General features: G+C 44.0%; 1 protein-coding gene across 1 annotated transcript; it reads left to right on the plus strand.

Annotated features, from left to right (window-relative positions):
* Positions 1–12933: 12933 nt before the first annotated feature.
* On the plus strand, positions 12934–20894 carry LOC122941197 (osteoclast stimulatory transmembrane protein). Its single transcript, XM_044298253.1, has 3 exons — positions 12934–12998; positions 16886–17936; positions 20432–20894. The coding sequence occupies exons 1-3, from the start codon at positions 12970–12972 to the stop codon at positions 20705–20707; spliced, it is 1356 nt and encodes a 451-aa protein (XP_044154188.1). The 5' UTR covers positions 12934–12969; the 3' UTR covers positions 20708–20894.
* Positions 20895–22552: the final 1658 nt, after the last annotated feature.

Consider the following 22552-nt stretch of genomic DNA (forward strand, 5'->3'; position numbering starts at 1 on the left):
TAGTATACCCAACAGTGTAATGATATGTAAGGTACAAGGTATAATAGATACAGTGTGTACAGATATATAGTATATCCAGCAGTGTACTGATATGTGAAGTATGAGGAATAATAAATGTAGTGTGTTAAAATATATAGTATATACGGCAGTGTACTGATATATGAGGTATGAGCTGTAATTTATACCTCACATATCAGTACACTTCTGTATATACTGGCCAAGAACGGGTGGTGGGAGGGGCTATGAATGGGGCATAGGGGCCCAATTTAGATTCTTTCTATGGGGCACAGTGATTTCCATGTATGCCCTTGGTGTGCTATCATCCAGTGGCGCAGAAGCTCAACGTGCACCTGGCCAAGTTGCTGGTACTACAGTCCCTTCCTTTCCATGTAGTTGACTCTGCACATTTCAGAGAAACGATTGCTTATCCCCACCCAAAGTGGAGAATCGCAAGACGACATTACTTTTCCCAAAAAGCTGTACCAGCCTGGTGTAAGTCGTGCAGCGGGGTGGGCTCCCCAGGATACAGCGAAGTCAGGAACGAGGAAAGCAACTCCGACACCAGTATTGCCAAAACCGTATTTTACTTAAACGTGGTAATGAATGAGACCACAGATTATGGTTACACACAATTAAATTTATATACACCCAGCCAGGAGGCTGGGACCCTTGTGCTGTACAACGTGGCGCCCTCTGGTGGATGCTGGAGATAAAAGCAGTGAATTTACCTACTGCCAGGGTCAAATAGACCAGCCACGCCTTACCTATTATTACTCTAAAATCAGGAACAATTATTTGGGTATGTGATGCAGGCTAGCCTGCGGTATAGCACAATAGCTTACAATCTTATTACATGCTATGGTATTCCCTCCCCCAAAAACTGATCAAATAGCACATGCCTATAGTGTTTCTCCTGAATAAACACCAGCCTGGATTGAATGTGTGCTTCTCAGCACTCCGGTGTGAACTGGCACTTTAAACATGAAGTCCTTTGTTATGAGCAATAGAAGTTTTGGAACCGCGCTGCCTGAGGAAGCCAGAGAGCGAAACCCGGGTCGGGCAGGAACGTGACGGTTTTTATTGTGTCAAATGCCTTTTGTCTACCAACTCTTGTGAGTAGAATAAAACCTTTTAACCAAACTTGTAAGAGGGTGCTTCACTACTCTGCCAAATCTTCTTAATCCTGTAGAGGAGGCGGTCTGTGGAAGATCGGATCCCTTAGGTGAAGAGGAGAGAGGCTGGTGCCCTGCTTCATTCACCGGTGAACCGGAGAGCATAGTCTCAAGCAGCGCGGTTCCAAAACTTCTATTGCCTGACTATTCGGTGTGAATTACCTACCACACCACATCGGGACCAGCAGCGCAAGTACCTGTCCGTGTTGGGACACAGGACTGACTTTTATATTTTATTTTACTTTGTTATGAGCAGTTAACAATAACTGTGGCCTGACACAAACAAAAAACCTAACTAACTATAGGCCTGGTCTCAGTCTCTAGGATCCTAGGTGAAAAAACTGTAATGAAGTTCTTGCACAATTAGTCTTACCGACCCAGGTCTGCTCTGTATAAGTTGACTGGTGACTGTGGACAAAATAAGGGTTTCTCCAACCAGCATACAGTATTGCAGTGTCTGTGGCTTTACTCCTTAGCTCTCATCTGTGTTCCTGGCAGCATTTCCCCTTCCTCTGAACAAGATCAGGGTCATGAACACGAACATGAAGCTCTGGTCTACAAAGCATACTCTCACACCTGGATGTCAAGGGATTCTCCTCACACACAGCTCCTGTATGCTTCTCCTAGGCTTCACTCAAATATGGCTGCTGAATCACTTCCTCCCCAAGCTTTGTAACTCCGCTCCTGAGAGTTTAACCTCTCATGAATATAAAAATATGCAGTCTGTTAGCTGTGCTTAGGAAACTTGTAACCAAACAGCAGAAAGTCAATTCACATTTAACTTCATTTACACAAATACAATGTTCAAAAAATGAGCCGTTTCCCCCATCTCACACCTGCACGTTGAGCAGAAGGTGGGTCAGTCCTTGGGCCTTTCAGTTTCTGGCATAGTTCAAGCCAGCATTGACGTATGGAGTTATAACTATGGTCAAGGACAATAAAGGTTGTTCACAGACCACTGGGTAAATGTGGTTCCGAACCCAGCACACAAACAACTTGACCAGGTGATGGCAATGCTGCCTCCGCATTGTAATGCTGGAATTAGCGCCAATGTCCTCCTCTACCTCCTCATCCTCCAACTTGTCCCCACCTTCCCCTCTAGGTATAGTTCACAGTGGTCCTCCAGCATATCACCTATGCAAAGCTAGGCGTTGTCATGTGGTTCTGCACCTGGTCAGCCATGGTGAATGGAGCCACACTGGGGAGGAACTGCTCCATATCATCAATAAAGAAATCGAATACTGGCTGTCTCCTCGCAAATTGGAAATAGGAACCATGTTTACTTATAACAAGAATAACACATTTTGTCTGTGTTGCATCAGGGATGGCTGACCCATGCACCCTGCATAGCGCACATCTTCAATCTTGTTGTCACGCTGAACTGCAAGAGCTGTTCCAGGAATCTGTGCATGCACTTCATGCAAAACATGCCCTCCTTGAGCTACAAAGGTAAAATGCTCTTTCCCAACATCACATGATATATAACATTTCCACCCATTGGAACTCCATGCCTGTACAAGCAGAGGAAGGCAGTTAATGATTTCTTAATGCAGCAGATGGACAGGTTTACTCCCCGGTGTAATTTCCATCTTAGCCAGTGGCAGCTCATGCGTGAATCTTGCTACTGTATTTGCTCAGGCCCTTTGAGGAGGCCACTTTGTCAGTTGGCAGAATTACGGCATGAATGATGTAATTCCACTCCTTCACATCCTAGAGGGGATGCTGAGAGATCTGATTGGCAAGAACATGGCCATCTGGGCCCTGAGGAGGATGAACTGGCAGAGGAGGAGGATGAGGACAAGAAGGAGGACAAACGCCCAGGAATTTTATACACACTTAGATGGTTTATCTGCCCAAGGGACAGAAGAGGAGCTGGAGGATGACAACAAAGACAATACATATGACCCCGTCAGACCGTGGCAGTATGCAGTGGAAATTGAGGCCCTCTGAGTTCCTTGCGCAAATGGCCAAAGCATGTCGTTATGTTTGCGTAGAGACAGCTGCATTGTCAGGATTCGTCAGAGGGAGGTCTACTGACTTTCCACATTGTTATACCCTCGCCACAGGTCAAAAATAGGTGAATAGTTTAGACCTTCTGGGAGGGATGCAAAAATAGACTACTATAGAGACATGCTGTGTAGTCGGTCGGTCGCTGCCCAGGAGCACCATCTGTTGTCCTCAGGAAGGTCTGACTGGGGGGGGGGGGACCCTCTGCACTCACACACCACTGCCATGACTGGTGGTGGGATGGGGATATAGTATAGCAGCAGCACCAGCTCCATAAGTAGCACATTAAGTTTGGAGTCTCTGATGAGCAGTTTTCTTCATCCACCTCAGCAGTGGGACATCCAGCAGAACCTCAACCAGCAGGTAGTAGCATTATTGGATTGTACCCTGTCGCCCATGATCCAAGTTCCCCTGGACTACTGCATGCAAACTTGAAGTGTGGCCGCAACTGGTCGAGTTTTCCATGGTCATGCTTTCCTGCCCAGCCAGTAGTGTGGCATCAGAGAGAGTGTTCAGTGTGGTGGGGGGCATAGTTACCCCTGAGAGAACTCGCCATTCCTCCCAAAATGTTGAGAGACTAACCTTCATTGGTTAGATGAATAAGGAGTTGATCGACCAAGAGTTCCAGACACTGGTGCCTGATGCAACAGAATAGATCATTTTGCCACTAATGATCACACTGTAGTGTGCTGTCACACCAGAATATTGTGCAAAATAGGCCGTTACTGGTGGCAGCAGCATGTAGCTAATATTCTGATGCTGCCACCCACCTGATGCCACCCGCCAGCTGCCTCTAATGCCACACCTACAATGGGGCTTCTTAGCCTACTAATATGTACATGGTACATTTTTAGTGTTGAGCGCGAATATTCAAATAGCGAATTTTAATCGCAAATATCGGCACTTCGAGAATTCGTAAAATCTAATATTCTTTTTTTTTTTTTTTTTAAAACACAGTACACATCAGGTGATTATCCCTTCCTTCGTCTAGCTTGTGGGTCAATGACAAGGCTTCGTCACAGCTTAGCAACATCCCTAGCAACCAACAGAAAAGTTGCCTAACGCTTACTATTGCCGAAAATTCACAAGCACAAATATATTGGAGCACTTTATATGCATATAAAGCTATTCTAATGTTCTGCCAACCATTTTCTCCAGTCTCAGGAAACTTATAACAGCTTGAAAAATGTAGCATACGAGACCCACACCTGTATTTCACGTGCATTACACGAATATTACATTGCCGATTTTCGCAATCAAGAATATAATCTTGAATTCGCAAATATATGATGAATATTCTACAAAATATTTGTGAAATATCGAGAATTCGAATATTGCCCCTGCCGCTCATCACTATACATTTTTACAAAAATGTGCATACTCCTGGCCCTTGCTATCACACTGCTGTTCTGCTACTACTGTGATCTGCCACCATCTTGTGCTGTATGCCACTACTGTCACCCTCCCCACTCTGTTGTGGGGCCACTACTTTATAATACTTTTTATGAAATTTATTAGACACTTGGTCTGCCAAGCTGGTTGAAAATACTGCGTTATGCAGCTGTCACTTCCAAGCCCCCACGCTGAGATTGGGCTACCAAGTGGGAAGAATATGACTTAGAATGGGTTCACACCAGCATTTTGCTGGTTTTCTAGCCTTCCATCTGACAGACCTGCATGCCTAATCTTTAAAACAGAAACAAACATTTCCGTTTTATTTAACCTAGACTTTAATGGAGGACAGATGTCATTGTATTGACATCCGTTTGCTCCAATTTCATCTGAAATCCATTTTTCTGGATTTAAAAATGCTTCTTTTAGAAAGTTTGGCCTGGTTATACCTGATTTATAGTGATTTGTGACGAATTAATTTGTAACAAATAGAATTTCTAGCCTAACTTCAGCGAAGCTGCCAAATCATATTTTTCAAAATTTCGCTATCTCTAGTAATAATGCAATACAGTTTAATAGTCCAATAGTAATAGTGCAATTTAAGCAAGACAATGTAATAGTAATAGAGCAATTTAGTGTAATAGTAATAATGCATGCAGTGTAATAATAATAGTGCAATCAATAGCCATCAGCAATAGTGCAATACAATGTAATGTTACCACAGTAATAGTGCCATATAGTGTAATAGTAATAGAGCAACTCAGTGTAATAGAGCAGTATAATAATAATAGTGCAATCAATAGTCATCAGCACTACAGCAGCAGTAAGTGCACACTCTTCAACATCTCTATCATCACTTACAACAAGAAGGACACCATTCATCACATTGAAGGCCTTCTCTAGGGGGGGACTATAATACTGTACACATAATCAATAAATCCCTGGAGAATAAAGAAGAACACTAAGGTAAACCACACATACTGTAACACACTTTAAAATGACGTACCACAGACACCATATACACAAACATAACAGATGTAGTATGTAAGGGGTTTAGACCTTACCAAAGGCTCTTTTTGGCCACTGAGTATTCTTGAGTGCACGGTTTTGCACTCAAGAATGGTGGAAAGAATTAAGCGGACACAGACACAGTACAAGGTTGAACAGAAGCTTTCAATTAACTCACATAATGGACAACAAGCATAGTGGTCAAAACAGTCTTACAGAGGCAACAAGCTTGTCAGTTACAGTCTCAGGTGGGGCAAGAAGCATATGGTTACAGAGACTCTCAGTGAGGTTGCCTCTGAGTGTTAGTCAGAGGCAACAGGTTAAATGGGGATAGTGTCTATTTAAGAGGCAACAGCTTACTATCTCTTTGGGTGCATTGGACCCAATTTCCTTGGGCATCTTCACTCTGGATATAGTCTACTGTATGTTGGCAGCAAGGAAGATGGCTGTACTGTAAGTGCCTTATGGCCCCAGCAGTCTCTACTTGTGGCAAACCATTGCACAATATGAATAGGCGTTCCCATATTAAAGAACCTCTGTCATTACAACTCCCAGCTCACACAATGCAACGTCTCTCACCAGTTGTGGTGTCTTTCTCTCCTCATAAACTGAACGAGAGGGTTTATAACTCAAAAATAGTCCCTGACCCTTATTGAGATAAAACGTAACTTTTACTATTTATGCTACAAGACAATACAAGTATTATCCACTGTCACTATTATGTTATGATGTACAGATCATGTCTATCATCTAATAGGATATTGGAATGAGGTGTTGGCTCAAAGCACACATGAAATCCTGGTGGGTGGGGGGTTCGATCCACCAGTATTTTAGGGTGAATCTATAGGTATCTAGATTACCCAATACGCCCCAGGTCTAGTGGTCTCTGTGTGATCTGGCTGTAAGCTAACGGCTCTGATTATGTAGGGTGCCTGGGTATGCTCCTCAACTACTGTTTCATGTGTGTATATGGTATGAAGGCGGCCATGTATAGTGATTAATTAAAGATATATTGTGTTTGATTTTGGTGTTCGATTTATTGGTAATATCTGATTAATAGACTGGTGATACCAAAATCCATTAATATATTTTCGCTTATGGCTTACAGTACATATGTCATTAATCAGGACTAGGATGTTGGCATGGCCTATGCAGTATAAAACTAAGACACTGAAGGCTTATTGGAGGCGGCCCTGGGACAAGTTGCAATCCTATGGGTGACTGGGGCTGGGAAACCAATCCGAGTGTTTTAGAACACTCCTAATGATATTACAGCACAGGTAACATTCACACTACACAAGCTTGACTATTATTGAACACAAACATTGCATTGTATATGCAGTAATATATATATATATATACACAAACCAGATTCCAAAAAAGTTGGGACATTATACAAATCGTGAATAAAAACTGAATGCAATGATGTGGAGGTGCCAACTTCTAATATTTTATTCAGAATAGAACATAAATCACGGAACAAAAGTTTAAACTGAGAAAATGTACCATTTTAAGGGAAAAATATGTTGAATCAGAATTTCATGGTGTCAACAAATCCCCAAAAAGTTGGGACAAGGCCATTTTCACCACTGTGTGGCATCTCCCCTTCTTCTTACAACACTCAACAGACGTCTGGGGACCGAGGAGACCAGTTTCTCAAGTTTAGAAATAGGAATGCTCTCCCATTCTTGTCTAATACAGGCCTCTAACTGTTCAATCGTCTTGGGCCTTCTTTGTTGCACCTTCCTCTTTATAATGCGCCAAATGTTCTCTATAGGTGAAAGATCTGGACTGCAGACTGGCCATTTCAGTACCCGGATCCTTCTCCTACGCAGCCATGATGTTGTGATTGATGCAGAATGTGGTCTGGCATTATCTTGTTGAAAAATGCAGGGTCTTCCCTGAAAGAGATGACGTCTGGATGGGAGCATATGTTGTTCTAGAACCTGAATATATTTTTCTGCATTGATGGTGCCTTTCCAGACATGCAAGCTGCCCATGCCACACGCACTCATGCAACCCCATACCATCAGAGATGCAGGCTTTTGAACTGAGCGTTGATAACAACTTGGGTTGTCCTTGTCCTCTTTGGTCCGGATGACATGGCGTCCCAGATTTCCAAAAAGAACTTCGAATCGTGACTTGTCTGACCACAGAACAGTCTTCCATTTTGCCACACTCAATTTTAAATGATCCCTGGCCCAGTGAAAACGCCTGAGCTTGTGGATCTTGCTTAGAAATGGCTTCTTCTTTGCACTGTAGAGTTTCAGCTGGCAACGGCGGATGGCACGGTGGATTGTGTTCACTGACAATGGTTTCTGGAAGTATTCCTGAGCCCATTCTGTGATTTCCTTTACAGTAGCATTCCTGTTTGTGGTGCAGTGTCGTTTAAGGGCCCGGAGATCACGGGCATCCAGTATGGTTTTATGGCCTTGACCCTTACGCACAGAGATTGTTCCAGATTCTCTGAATCTTCGGATGATGTTATGCACAGTTGATGATGATAGATGCAAAGTCTTTGCAATTTTTCGCTGGGTAACACCTTTCTGATATTGCTCCACTATCTTTCTGCGCAACATTGTGGGAATTGGTGATCCTCTACCCATCTTGGCTTCTGAGAGACACTGCCACTCTGAGAAGCTCTTTTTATACCCAAGCATGTTGCCAATTGACCTAATTAGTGTTAACTGGTCTTCCAGCTCTTCGTTATGCTCAAATTTACTTTTTCCAGCCTCTTATTGCTACTTGTCCCAACTTTTTTGGGATTTGTTGACACCGTGAAAATTTGAATCAACGTATTTTTCCTTTAAAATGATACATTTACTCGGATTAAACGTTTGATCTGTCATCTACGTTCTATTACAAATAAAATATTGACATTTGCCATTTCCACATCATTGCATTCAGTTTTTTTTTTCACAATTTGTTTAGTGTCCCAACTTTTTGGGAATCCGGTTTGTATTAGGGCTGCAACGATGAATCGATGTAATCGATTATATTCGATAACTGGATTTGTTGTCGACGAATCCAGTTATCGAATAATCGCCGATTCGTTACTATGCGGGCGGGCGGGCGGTCGCTGCATCTTTATTTTACCTTTTTACAATGACGCTCCTGTAACAGCCAGGCAGAGCGGACGGCGGCGTAACGTCACTCCTTCATTCATGAAGTGGGCGGAGCAGGTGCGTCACGTGAGTGAGTGACGTTACGCCGCCGTCCGCTCTGCCTGGCTGTTACAGGAGCGTCATTGTAAAAAGGTAAAATAAAGATGCAGTGATTAGTCCGACTTATAAGCATCGGGGCCGGGGCTGTTATGGGGAGGGGGGAGGATCTGTCTATGGCACTGCTATGGGGAGGGGGTCTGTGTATAGCACTGCTATGGGGAGGGGGGAGGATCTGTCTATGGCACTGCTATGGGGAGGGGGGTCTGTGTATAGCACTGCTATGGGGAGGGGGGAGGATCTGTCTATGGCACTGCTATGGGGAGGGGGGTCTGTGTATAGCACTGCTATGGGGAGGAGGGGGGGTCTGTGTATGGCACCGCTATGGGAAGGGGGATCTGTGCACTGTTATGAGGAAAGGGATCTGTGCACTGTTATGCCCATAACAGTGCACATATCCCCCTCTCCATAACAGCGCCACCCACAGATCCCCCTCTCCATAACAGCGCCACCCACAGATCCCCCTCTCCATAACTACGCCGTCCACAGATCCCCCCTCTCCATAACTACGCCGTCCACAGATCCCCCTCTCCATAACTACGCCGTCCACAGATCCCCCTCTCCATAACTACGCCGTCCACAGATCCCCCTCTCCATAACTACGCCGTCCACAGATCCCCCTCTCCATAACTACGCCGTCCACAGATCCCCCTCTCCATAACTACGCTGTCCACAGATCCCCCTCTCCATAACTACGCTGTCCACAGATCCCCCTCTCCATAACTACGCCGTCCACAGATCCCCCTCTCCATAACTGCGCCGTCCAAAGATCTCCCATAATAGTGTCGTCCACAGATCCCCCATAATAGTGTCGTCCACAGATCCCCCATAATAGTGTCGTCCACAGATCCCCCATAATAGTGTCGTCCACAGATCCCCCATAATAGTGTCGGCCACAGATCCCCCATAATAGTGTCGTCCACAGATCCCCCATAATAGTGTCGTCCACAGATCCCCCATAATAGTGTCGTCCACAGATCCCCCATAATAGTGTCGTCCACAGATCCCCCATAATAGTGTCGTCCACAGATCCCCCATAATAGTGTCGTCCACAATTTGTTTTAATATGGCCTTTGAACATAATTTTTCAAGTAAGATCATATAAACCTCTCTGTTTTGTAATTTTGTCGTTTTTCCCGATTAATCGATTAATCGTAGAAATTAATCGGCAACTAATCGATTATTCAAATAATCGTTAGCTGCAGCCCTAGTTTGTATATATAGTATATATATGGGATTCCCTCTGGTAAACAGGATAAGCGGACGCAGTATAGAGCCACCGACCAGTTTGTAAACCAAAAGTTCAGTGTTTATTCACACGTTAGAAAGTTCAAAGAACAAAAAAAAAACTTTCAAGCAAAAAAAGTCACCTTGCAGTATTGATGTCAGTTCACACCATGCGGCCTGTTCTGCCAACCAGAGTCCATCAGTAGGCTTTATTCGGCCTGTTTCCCCTCACATGGGTCTCAGCCTTCCACCCCAGCACAAGCCTCAGATCCCAATACAGAGATCCCCTCTGCATGAACCCAGCTGTCTTTTAAAGGCAGCTACGTGTTAACAAAAACCCAGACCGGCACCTGCGATCCAGTCCGGTGTTTGACCTTACCTGACTCTAATTAGTCCAGCAGCACACACTGGGAGGAAAATACCTGCCTCCACATACAATTCCCTTTACTGTGTCACATACCCCCCCCCCCCCTTTGTTCAACCTTGAGGTAGTGAACACATGCATACACAGTGCACCAGACAGTGCCTTCGCGTTTCCCTGCAACTGGCCTGCTCTGTGATCCACCATCGACTCAAAGTTCTGCAGTGACCAGAGCCATCTGTTGACCCGGGACTTCACCTCTTTGTCCAGGCCGCGGCCAACCCCGTATCGCCCCTTCAGAGATGGCTCGTCGCCGAGTCACGGGCACACGGTACGACTTTAACCAGACTTTTGCCTGGGGCTCAGTGACAATATCACAGTGGGTTACGGAAGGGCGTTCAGGGAGGTCAGAGAACACATCCGTGTTCCGACTAACGAACTACCTGGCCCCCTGAGTCTGTTTAGCGGAAAAGGCTGTCAGTAATCTTTTCTGTGGCAGCCACTTCCCCTGTAGCAGAGGGACCGGTATCTCTTCCCCTAGATAAACCGGCCATGGGCTGTTCTCAGTACAGGTCTCCCTAACCTTCCAAAATTGTAGTAAATTGACATGGTAGACCTGCCTCGGCTTTTGCCGACCTGGCTGGCATACCTTGTAATATGTGTCTCCAACTTTCTCTTATTTTTGTAGGGCCCCTGCCACCTAGCAAGGAACTTACTGTCGACAGGAGGCCCAAAAACCAAAACCAGATCTCCCCGGCTACAGTTACGGACCCAAGATGCTAGATTATAGGCCCGATTCTGGGCTGACTGAGCTATCTTCCTATGCACCCTACCTATCCAATTCAGTGGGATTGTCTCCCCCTCACCCACCGTGGGCCCCTCCGCCTTGGGTTTCTGGTGTTCTAACACCTCAACTGGGCCAGGCCTCGCTACTGGAGCTTTTCCTATCTCCCAGGGATCGGTATGTTCAACGGACGGCCACAAGACTGGGAACAATGGAAAGTCTCTTTCTAGTATCACTTTATAGTGCATGCTGGTGGTTATGTGCACCTCATGGATCCGCCTGCTGGCACATGTGCTTAGGGACACCGGAGCAGTGAGGTACTCTTTTAAATCTCCATGTTTGCTGAGCACCCTGACTTTCCAGCCCGTAAACTTGGTGGGTTGCACCAGGGCTGCCCTCCCAAGGGTCACACGAGTCCAGCAGAGCCACCACGGGAGTGACTCCCACCTCCACCTGACACAAAGGTTCGTTATTGAGAGTTTCTGGAGTGTCTGACGCACCGACCCTTCTGCATACCATGACTGTCGATACCCAAAGTTTACGTTCATGGGCTCGACCAGGTGGGGACAGTCGGCCCATATATGGGCGGGCTCATGACAACGCCGGCAGATTATCGGGTTCCGATCCCCAAAGGTCACATCCCGTGCAGTCTTTCTCAGCTCAGGCCACCAGGTCTGGGGAGGGGATTTTCAGGATTTTGTTACACCCTTCCCCAGAGTTCACCCTTGGAGTTCCTCAGTAGCCCTATACCATACGAGCAGGTCCACCATCTCCAGGGTACTAGTAGGAGACGTCTGGCCGACCCAGCGCTGGAGTGGTGGTGGCAATTCCCTCCGGCCTAAAACCTGACCTCTGGCCACCCTAGGGACAGGCTGCTGTAGAGGCCACTGTTAAGGGGACAGGGTGTTGTGGAAATCACTGTTAAGCAGATTGGATAGTGTGAAGGTCACTAATACCACTGTGGAGGTCATGGTTAAAGGAGGGGCTGCTATGGAGGTCACTGTTAAGGGGGTGGGATGCTGTGCAGGTCACAGTTAAATGGGATTACTGCTGTGGAGGTCACTGCTAAGGGAGTGGGATGCTGTGGAGGTCACTGTTAAAGGGTGGGTGCTGTGGGGGGCTCTGTTAAGGGATCAGGGAACAGTGGAGGTCACAGTTAAGGGGACGGTCCGCTATGGAGGTCAGTGTTAAGGCTCAGGGTGTTGTAGAGGTCACTGTTAAGGGGGTGGGGTGTTGTGGAGGTCACATTTTAAGGGAATGAAGCTCTGTGGAGGTCACGGTTAAGGGGGCGAGTTATTGTGGAAGTCACTGTTAATGAGACAGGGTACTGTGGAGGTCACTATTAAAGGGGAGGGCACTGTGGATGTTACTGTTAAGGGCGCAGACCGCTGTGGATGTCACCGCTAAAGCGGCGGGATACTGTAGATGTCACTGTTATAGTGGATACTGTCGATATCTTTTAACGACACACACAAACATGAAATGAAATAGATTAAATATACCCGTGCAAAGCCGGGTCCTTCTGGTAATACAGATATATATATATATATATATACATATATATATACATATATATACACACACACACAAACACACAGTATACTACTTAATTAAATGCATTCAGCTGTCTGCAAGCAACTTCCAGATCCAACTAGAAGAAAAGGAATTTCCTCAAAAGCCCACGTCAGATGTAAGGGTGTGAGTATCTGCAGTGCCCAGACTTCTCAATGTCAGCTGATTGTGCCATAAGAAGTAGGTCACATCATCTGACACTGACAAGTCCTCACAATCTATACAATGAGCCTCCAAAATACTTCTCATAAAAGGTAATTATATCCACCATTGATAGCAATTCACGTAAAGATATCTATCATCTCTATCTATTTTGTATAATATATAATTGATCTCTATCAATCTATCTTACTTATATGGATCTATCTATCTTTGTTTTTAGTGTTGATTGAGCATGCTCGGCCAAATACAGCGTGTGCTACGCCCCACTTAATAGAATATGCCTAATGTCTTGCAGACAAGAATAGGACATGTTCTATTTTTTTCAGGAACGGAATTGCGGACCCGGAAGTGCGGATCCGCAATTCCGGACCCGGGCAGCACATCGCGTGGCCGCATAGAAATGAATGGGTCCACAATTCCGTTCCGCAAAATCCAGAACAGAATTGCGGACGTGTGAATGGACCATCAGTGTAATCTTTTCGCTGTTGCTGGCAGCGACATTACCTGTGCTATATCTCCTGTATAATGTTTGCCCATACTAAATATCAGTGACATTCAGTGTAATTTTTTTGCTTCTGGTGGCAGCGACATTACCTGCGCTACATCTCCTGTATAATGTTTGCCCATACTAAATATCAGTGACATTCAGTGTAATTTTTTCGCTGCTGGTGGCAGCAACATTACCTGTGCTACATCTCCTTAATAACGTTTGCCCATCCTAAGTATCAGTGACATTCAGTCTAATTTACTTACGCATACACTTACAAAACCTGCGCTGTACGTGTGACATACTTGCAAGCATATATACCATTTAAAAATATAAAATTAAGGTCCTCCAATACTTTACCTCGATAATTTGCCGCAGCATGTCCCAATGGTGATGTGGGCTTAATTCACACTTAGTTCAATGCGTCTTATAGGACCGCGCGATTGTTAGCAATTTACAAGATTGCCACTCCAAATCAAAACCATCCACTTTTGCGCATATAGGTAAAATATTAGTTTCCACAGATGACCTCCTCCTCCACTCAATCAAGCACATGTAGATATACAGGCACATCAGACTAATACATCATTGCAAGCTCCTCTTGTTCTTTTTCTCCCATAGGCAATTCTACAGAAAATTTGCTCTGATAGTTAAGCACTGTCGCCAATGTGTATGTAAACAGGTTGTTTATTACACTCACATACGTCAGTGGTGGTACAGGCACATAAAAAGAGATAAAACACAGCAAGAAAAAAAACTTAAATCCAGCTCACCTCCCAGTTAATATAATCCCGATTCTGAAACTCTAGGGGAGTGACCCCGTCGCAAGCTGCAGGTAATTTGGAAGAAGGTCTCAGATTCAAGTAGGGTCCATATTAAAATCGCTTCTTTATTCAGGACATCATACAGACATGACAGACTGCCACACAGTACAACAGATTGGCGTTGACGCGTTTCGGGTACTAAGACCCTTAGTCGTAATGTTACGACTAAGGGTCTTAGTACCCGAAACGCGTCAACGCCAATCTGTTGTACTGTGTGGCAGTCTGTCATGTCTGTATGATGTCCTGAATAAAGAAGCGATTTTAATATGGACCCTACTTGAATCTGAGACCTTCTTCCAAATTACCTGCATAAAACACAGCAACCTTGTGCTCATGCCCTTGATTTGGAGTGTCTATCTTGTAAATTGCTAACAATCGCGCGGTCCTATAAGACGCATATATACCATTTAATATGCGCAAAGCGAGCAGTAAGGGACGGGGAAGTAGCCGTGCTGCTGATGGTGCAAGCAGAGGTTGTGGCCTTGTGTGCGGTGAAACTGTGCCTGCTGCCAGAGCACAAGAAACGCACTCATCCACGATACCTAGCTTCATGTACCAGTTTGCAAAGCGGCGTAGGACACCACTCTCGACATCACACCAGTGCGACCAGGTGGTCGGTTGGATTGCAGCAGATAATGCTTCCAGTCGGTTAAGCACCACCCTGTCTTCCACAAAGTCCAGTCGCAGAAGCCAAGAGTCTGGTCAACAGAATCCTCACGCTGATACTCCTTTCTCCCAGCATGGAGAGTCTTGGCAAACAAGTGATCCCACACTTGGAAATTCCGAGGAGCTATTTTGTGCGATGTGAGCACGTGCTGGAACTCCACATTCCACATGTTGGCCAGGCTTTGTGAGCAGCAGAGGGCAGTAGTGGAATACCAGCTGCAACATGGTCATCGCCTTTCCAGTCAGCTTCCACTCTTCACAAGCGACGAGTGGGCATGGATGTCTGGTTATTTAGACTAATCGTCTTCCTTTATATTCCCTCCCATACTGCCTCACTTTGCGGTTTATACTACTTCCTGGATGAAGTGTTCACTGCTGGAGGCTGCTGCTGCTGTTTGCTCAGATAAGTCTATTACTTTATTGTGTTTCCTTGCTGGCTTGATTCTAGGTGACCCTGACTCCATCCATATTAAGTGCAGGGAGCCAGTGGTCGTGTCCCCTCACTATTATAGGGTTTTCAGGTGTCTACCATCAAGACCCTTGCATGTACATAGCAGTCACCTATATGCTCCTTAGTTTGGGAACAAGCCAGTCAGCTGGAAATTATAAATAAACGACCATCTGCAACTTCACCCATGACAGTTGGCTCTATGGCACCAGTGGAGTACTTACCACTTGACTGCTTTGGGGCTTAGGATAAGGGGGAGGGAGGGCTCAGCAATGAACTTCTGTTGCCAACATAAATCCATAGAATTTTCCAGCAACCACCACTACAGGGAGCTCAATGCATACAAATTACAGCTTCCATTGATATGCAATGGTAACTGTATAAATTCTCTCTTTTAGATCTCTCTAGTGGGTGCTGCAGGTGACCTGTTTTATACTCTACTGAAGGAAAGCAGGAGATTTACAGCTTAATGTGGACATATTTATTAATGCACTGACGATAATTGACTGACTTAAATAAATTCAGAAATATGGTTTCCAGAATGAGCACTATATTTATTAAGCTTATGCACTTTTTCAAACATAGAAATCTGGTAAAGTGGGTGAGGCAGAGAACAACTTTATTATTATTTTTTATTAAAATCGTATAGTAGTAATGAGAAATCTCACTGGGAGGCCCATAGTAACTTTTGCTACTGGGCCCTCTGATACTCTGCCTGACAACACTGATTGAATGGGTTCCATTTACGTATGGGCAAACCTGCCCTATTCATTTCACATCTGTAATTAATGCTTTGTCTTTCTCTCCAGAGACCTACTAAATATATGGTGTGGGCCCGCATGGGTCCACAAAGATCATACTATTTCTTCTATTTCTACCAGAGAGGCTACAACATGTTCTATACGCTTTATTGTAATCATGTTATGCCATCCACAGATGCCCACCAAATGTATATTATTGGGTCCAAGACTGAGTATAAGTGATGTGGGACAGAGCTTTGGAGGCCCTGGATTATATGGGCCCAAATATGTAACAAAAGGAGAAATCATCCATTTCCTTTTGATGGTCCAGTCTTTTCCACTGAAGTCCGGGTTCAGGTTCGGGGTTCGGACGATTTATGAATTACTTTATTATTTTCCGTTATAACATGGTTATATCGTAAAATAACAATTCCTTAAGACAGAACGCAAAAGGGACACAGTTATGCTCCCATAGACTTCTGTTATGACGGAAAGCAAAAAGGAATGTCTCTAAAGGTGTCTCTTTTGCATTCCGTCTTAAGTATTATGTTATTTTCCAATATAACCATGTTATTTTCCAATATAACCATGTTATTTTGTAAATAATAAAGTGAAGTTCGGGTCCCCATTGACTTCAATGGTGTTCGGGTTCCAGTTTGGGTCAAGTTCGGGTCCCAAACCTGAATTTTGACCTGAAGTTCGGCCAAACCTGGCGAACCCAAACTTCCATGGGTTCGCTCAACCCTACTTATGTTTTCTTGTCCATTTTTCTTTAGATATTTCTATTACAATTTACATTTCTTTTTCTCTCTAGATTGTCATGTTGGCAGGACTTTCAGAAGATTTACATAAGAGTCCACAACTGGATTCAGGAGCTCTCATCTGCATATTCTAATCCAGTTCCCAAAGATTGGAGGCAAACCCTATTACTTTTTATCTTGTGCTTTGTCTTTTCATCCTTAGCTGGAACTTTTCTTTACATATGGTTATCCCATTCCTTACAGTATAAGTCACCACTTGCCTCTGTATTGGCCCTAACCGTGACCGTCTTTATATGCATTGTCCTTATTCTTCTTCACCCAATCCGTTGTATTTTGACCATCATCATTCCCACCCTAGGAACCAAGCAAGGACGTCGGCTACTGTTATCCACCTGTTTTATGTTCATGGCTCTTAACATCCTTCCGAATATCTTCATAAACCTCCAGAATATTTTCCACATCATTAGATGTATATCCCAACACTCTTCAGAAAAGGTGTTAAACTCCACTAGCACGTTCCGAGATCTGATCGGTGAATTGAGGGACATGGTTAAAGAGACTACAGATGTGATGGAAGGGCTCCAGCTGAAGTTTGCTTCACAACTGAACCTCTTAGCAAATATAAATACGTCTGTGGTTTCTAATCAAATATCTGAAGTGGCTAATAACATGAAGAAAGACTTTGAAGCTGTGGAATTGATTTTTAAGGACCTCAACCTAGTGGTAAATAGGGTTTTTGCTGGTTGTTTCATCTGGTATGTTCTCTTTAATTCGACCTGGTACTTAAGAAACTATCTAACTAACATTAAGTTTGACAACAAATATATTACAAGACAACTGGTTGAGATAGCCCAGAAAAACAAAATTACAGACTTGAGTAATGGCTCCTCACTAAGGTTAATAAAGTCAACTGGATTCAAGATGTCAAGAAAAGAGCTTGGTTCTATTGTGTTTCGTATTTTGGTCATTTTGGTTTTTGCACTGCTTTCTGTGCTCATCATAGCCATGGACCACATTGTCTTCCAACTTGCTGTAGAGGCTGGCAACTGGGCAGAAAAGCTGCCATCTATGCAAGTGACTTTTCATATGCACTATGAAGCACAAGTAAGTTTTAGTGATGGTGAAGGACCTTTTGTAGAGTAGACCCGTAGACAAAGGATCTACAATCAAGTGCTAAATTTTGGTTGCCATCTTGAGACATTAGGCTTGGAATATGGAAGTACATGAGGATCAGATTAAACAGGATCTGTTTGTAGTCTGTAAGCAATGAGGCACATACAGTATGTTTGCATACTCTATGTGCTATACAACAAAACAATAGGATAGTTTGTAACCAAGTGTATTTTCAAAGTTACTTCAATATTAAGATGCATTGGTGCATTATAAAATGTTTCTGCAGAAGAGTCTTACATTTATGTCATTCTTGGCAATCCCTGTAAATATTTGAGCAAGGGTTTTATATTGATGACCTATCTTTAGGATAATGCCTCATTCACATGTCCGTGTTTTCTATCAGTCATTTTGAGCCAAAACCAGGATTGGAGCCTCAACAGACATAAGGTATAAGGGAAAGATCTGCTCCTGTTCTGTGTTTAGAGCCGCACTAATAGAAATCCCTGACCAAAACACTGACGTGTGAGTGAGGAGTAAGTCATCAATATCTGATTGGTGGGTCACCCCCGCCGATCAACTGTTTGAAGAGGAGGTGGCGCTCCATTAGAGTGCTACATCCTGTTGATCACAATGCCCGTCATCTCGGAAATGCAGCATAATCACATGTACTCACTCTATTCACACTACGCACTTCACCAATTACAATATACCACCGCTGCAAGGAAGATGACGCATAGTGTAATAAGGAGGAAGCAGTGCTTGCATGGAGTGCCCCCTCTTCTTTAAACAGATGATTGGCTGGGGTACCCGGTGTCAGAGCCCTAACGATCAGATACATGTCTTGACGATAGGTCATTAATATAAAAGCCTGCACAATCCGTTTAACCCTTAGAATACCTGGATTTTATTTTTGTTTTTGCGTTTTAAGTTTTCTTCCCTATTTTCCTTGAGCCATAACTTTTTTATATTTCGGTAACATAGCTGTATGGGGGATTATTTTTTGCGGGACAGGTTTTACTCTCTAATGTCACCATTAATTATGGCATAAAATATAGTGGGAAGCGGTAAAAAAATTCCAAATACGGTGGAATTTGAAAAAAAACACATATCCTCCACCGTTTTACGGGTTTCGTTTCCCATGCTTTTCATTCTCTGGGTCAGTACGATTACAACAATACCCCATATGTGTAGGTTTTTTATGTCTAAATAGTGTAAAAATACATTTAAACTTTGATAAAAAAATATTTTTTTTACATCACCATATTCTGACCTCCATAACTTTTTTATACTTATGTCTACTGAGCTGCTTACGCGCTCATTTTTTTGCAGAACAATCTGTAGTTTTTATTAATACCATTTTGGTGTGTACGTGACTTTTTGATCACATTTTCTTAAATTTTTTTAGGTAAGAAAAGCAATGAACAAATGGCAAATTGGCCATTTTGAACCTTTTTTCCGTTATGCCATTCACCATATTGGACATTTTCTTATATATTTTAATAGTATGGGCGTTTTTGGTCACGATGATACCCATGATGTTTGTATTTATTGTTATTTAAGCATTTTTATTATACGAAAAGGTGGGGGTGATTTAAACTTTATTATATATATATATATATTATTATTTTTTTACATTTGATTTTTATGATCATTTTGAAGCTCATTTATGAGCCTATAAACAATGTTTTTTATTTTGTTTTATCAGGGATTTTTTAATTGACATTTAAACCTTCATTTGTTCATTTTTTATCCTGGCCTGCCATCTGGTGGCCAAAATAGGAATTGCAGCATGAACACTTTCAGCCTCATCAGCGAGACTGAAGGTGTTCAGCGCAACTACCGATGCCCGAATTAGCCACATGGGGCATCGGTAGGAGGCCCGGAAGCGCGGGTTTTTGCTGCTTAGATGCCGTAATCTCGCTTGATCACGGCATCGAAAGCTTTTAATTTCCGCGATCTGCATTATTGCCGGTCACGGTAAGTAGCCGCAGGTCTCTGCTGTATGAAACAGCAGAGATCTGCCAGCAATGACGCCCGCTGCACGTGCGAGCAAGCGCCTTGTTTACACATCGATCCAGAGCTGTACATGTACGGCGCTGGTACCGGAGGGGTTAAAGGTTTGTCTGTTTTAGACAATCTCTTTGTGCACAAACCGTCCACGGACAGCAGGCTGACCACAGACTGTCCCACTGCTTGGACCTCCAACGATTAAGTGTAGTCTTTTGGGAAGCCTTGACACATGTTTCCAATTTTCCTGTAGGAGAAATTAAGCATTACACACAATATGGATTTCATTGGGCTACGTTATGCACTAACAGACTCTTTGTATCTGCTCATTGTGCCGACTAATAGATAAGAGTCCTTAACGGGTTATTACCCTCAGTTAATTACCTCTTTATATCCATATGTTATTATTCCTCTGGTGCTTGATTGTCATAATGATAGATCTGTTCTGACCATGTGTTCTTTTTATTTATTTTTTGCAGTTCTCTATAATAACTTTCAGTAAAGATGTCATCTCACATGATGTAGAACACCAGCTAAACTTTACTTTCTTCCCTGACCACTGTAAACGACCTGCAAGTCCTCCAGATCCCTACGTCACTGCATCAATTGCCTTCCTCTATTGCATCTTGTTTGCTGTAGTATTTTTGGAAACATATGCCCAACGCCTGTGCCGCAAGATTTCTGCCATGTTCTATCAGAAAAGAGAAGAAGAAAGAATTCTATATTTGTTTGACCAGATAGTAAAAAGCTACTAAAGTGCCACACGATTCTAATAAAAACAGTATTATACAGTGCTCAAATCAGCAGCTGTAGTGGTGGTGATAGGGAGGCGGATGACAGTCAAGCCCTAGAGGCAATGTTGTGTTTTATCCATTGTCAATGGGGAAAATGGCAAAAGCTAAGCAAAAATGTCACAAAAACGTCATTTGTATGGCTTGAAAAACAAAATAAACAATTACTTTGGGTGTCCTCCTCCAATTTGTCTTTGCCAGCTCGACTATCTGTGCAGCACGCCAGACCTGCAGGGTATTGCGATAGTGAGGTCACGGTTATGGGTAGAGTTGAACGAACACCTGGATGTTCGGGTTCGAGAAGTTCGGCCGAACTTCCCGAAAATGTTCGGGTTCGGGATCCGAACCCGATCCGAACTTCGTCCCGAACCCGAACCCCATTGAAGTCAATGGGGACCCAAACTTTTCGGCACTAAAACGGCTGTAAAACAGCCCAGGAAAGGGCAAGAGGGCTGCAAAAGGCAGCAACATGTAGGTAAACCCCCTGCAAACAAATGTGGATAGGGAAATTAATTAAAATAAAAATTAAATAAATAAAAATTAACCAAAATCAATTGGAGAGAGGTCCCATAGCAGAGAATCTGGCTTCCCGTCAACCACCACTGGAACAGTCCATTCTCAGATATTTAGGCCCCGGCACCCAGGCAGAGGAGAGAGGTCCCGTAACAGACAATCTGGCTTCATGTCAGCAGAGAATTAGTCTGCATGTCATAGCAGAGAATGAGGCTTCACGTCAGCCACCAATGCAACAGTCCATTGTCAGATATTTAGGCCCAGCACCCAGGCAGAGGAGAGAGGTCCCGTAACAGAGGATCTGGCTTCATGTCAGCAGAGAATCAGTCTTCATATCATAGCAGAGAATCAGGCTTCACGTCACCCACCACTGCAACAGTCCATTTTCATAAATTTAGGCCCAGCACCCAGGCAGAGGAGAGAGGTCCCGTAACAGACAATCTGGCTTCATGTCAGCAGAGAATCAGTCTTCATGTCATAGCAGAGAATCAGGCTTCACGTCACCCAGCACTGTAAGAGTCCATTTTCATAAATTTAGGCCCAGCACCCAGGCAGAGGAGAGAGGTCCCGTAACAGACAATCTGGCTTCATGTCAGCAGAGAATCAGTCTTCATGTCATAGCAGAGAATCAGGCTTCACGTCACCCACCACTGCAACAGTCCATTTTCATAAATTTTGGCCCAGCACCCAGGCAGAGGAGAGAGGTCCCGTAACAGACAATCTGGCTTCATGTCAGCAGAGAATTAGTCTGCATGTCATAGCAGAGAATGAGGCTTCACGTCAGCCACCACTGCAACAGTCCATTGGCATATATTTAGGCCCCGGCACCCAGGCAGAGGAGAGAGGTTCCGTAACAGAGGATCTGTCTTCATGTCAGCAGAGAATTAGTCTGCATGTCATAGCAGAGAATCAGGCTTCACGTCACCCAACATTGGAACAGTCCATTGGCATATATTTAGGCCCCGGCACCCAGACAGAGGAGAGGTTCATTCAACTTTGGGTAGCCTCGCAATATAATGGTAAAATGAAAATAAAAATAGGATTGAATGAGGAAGTGCCCTGGAGTCCAATAATATATGGTTAAGGGGAGGTAGTTAATGTCTAATCTGGACAAGGGACGGACAGGTCCCGTGGGATCCATGCCTGGTTTATTTTTATGAACGTCAGCTTGTCCACATTGGCTGTAGACAGGCGGCTGCGTTTGTCTGTAATGACGCCCCCTGCGGTGCTGAATACACGTTCAGACAAAACGCTGGCCGCCGGGCAGGCCAGCACCTCCAAGGCATAAAAGGCTAG

Source organism: Bufo gargarizans, chromosome 6 (assembly GCF_014858855.1).
Source record: "Bufo gargarizans isolate SCDJY-AF-19 chromosome 6, ASM1485885v1, whole genome shotgun sequence".
In the NCBI taxonomy this organism is placed as follows: Eukaryota; Metazoa; Chordata; class Amphibia; order Anura; family Bufonidae; genus Bufo; species Bufo gargarizans.

Coding starts and splice junctions, on each gene's coding strand:
- LOC122941197 (XM_044298253.1), top strand. CDS start 12,970: ATGAGCCTCCAAAATACTTCTCATAAAAG. Junction 12,999..16,885: donor CAAAATACTTCTCATAAAAG/GTAATTATATCC, acceptor TTTTCTCTCTAG/ATTGTCATGTTGGCAGGACT. Junction 17,937..20,431: donor ATATGCACTATGAAGCACAA/GTAAGTTTTAGT, acceptor TATTTTTTGCAG/TTCTCTATAATAACTTTCAG.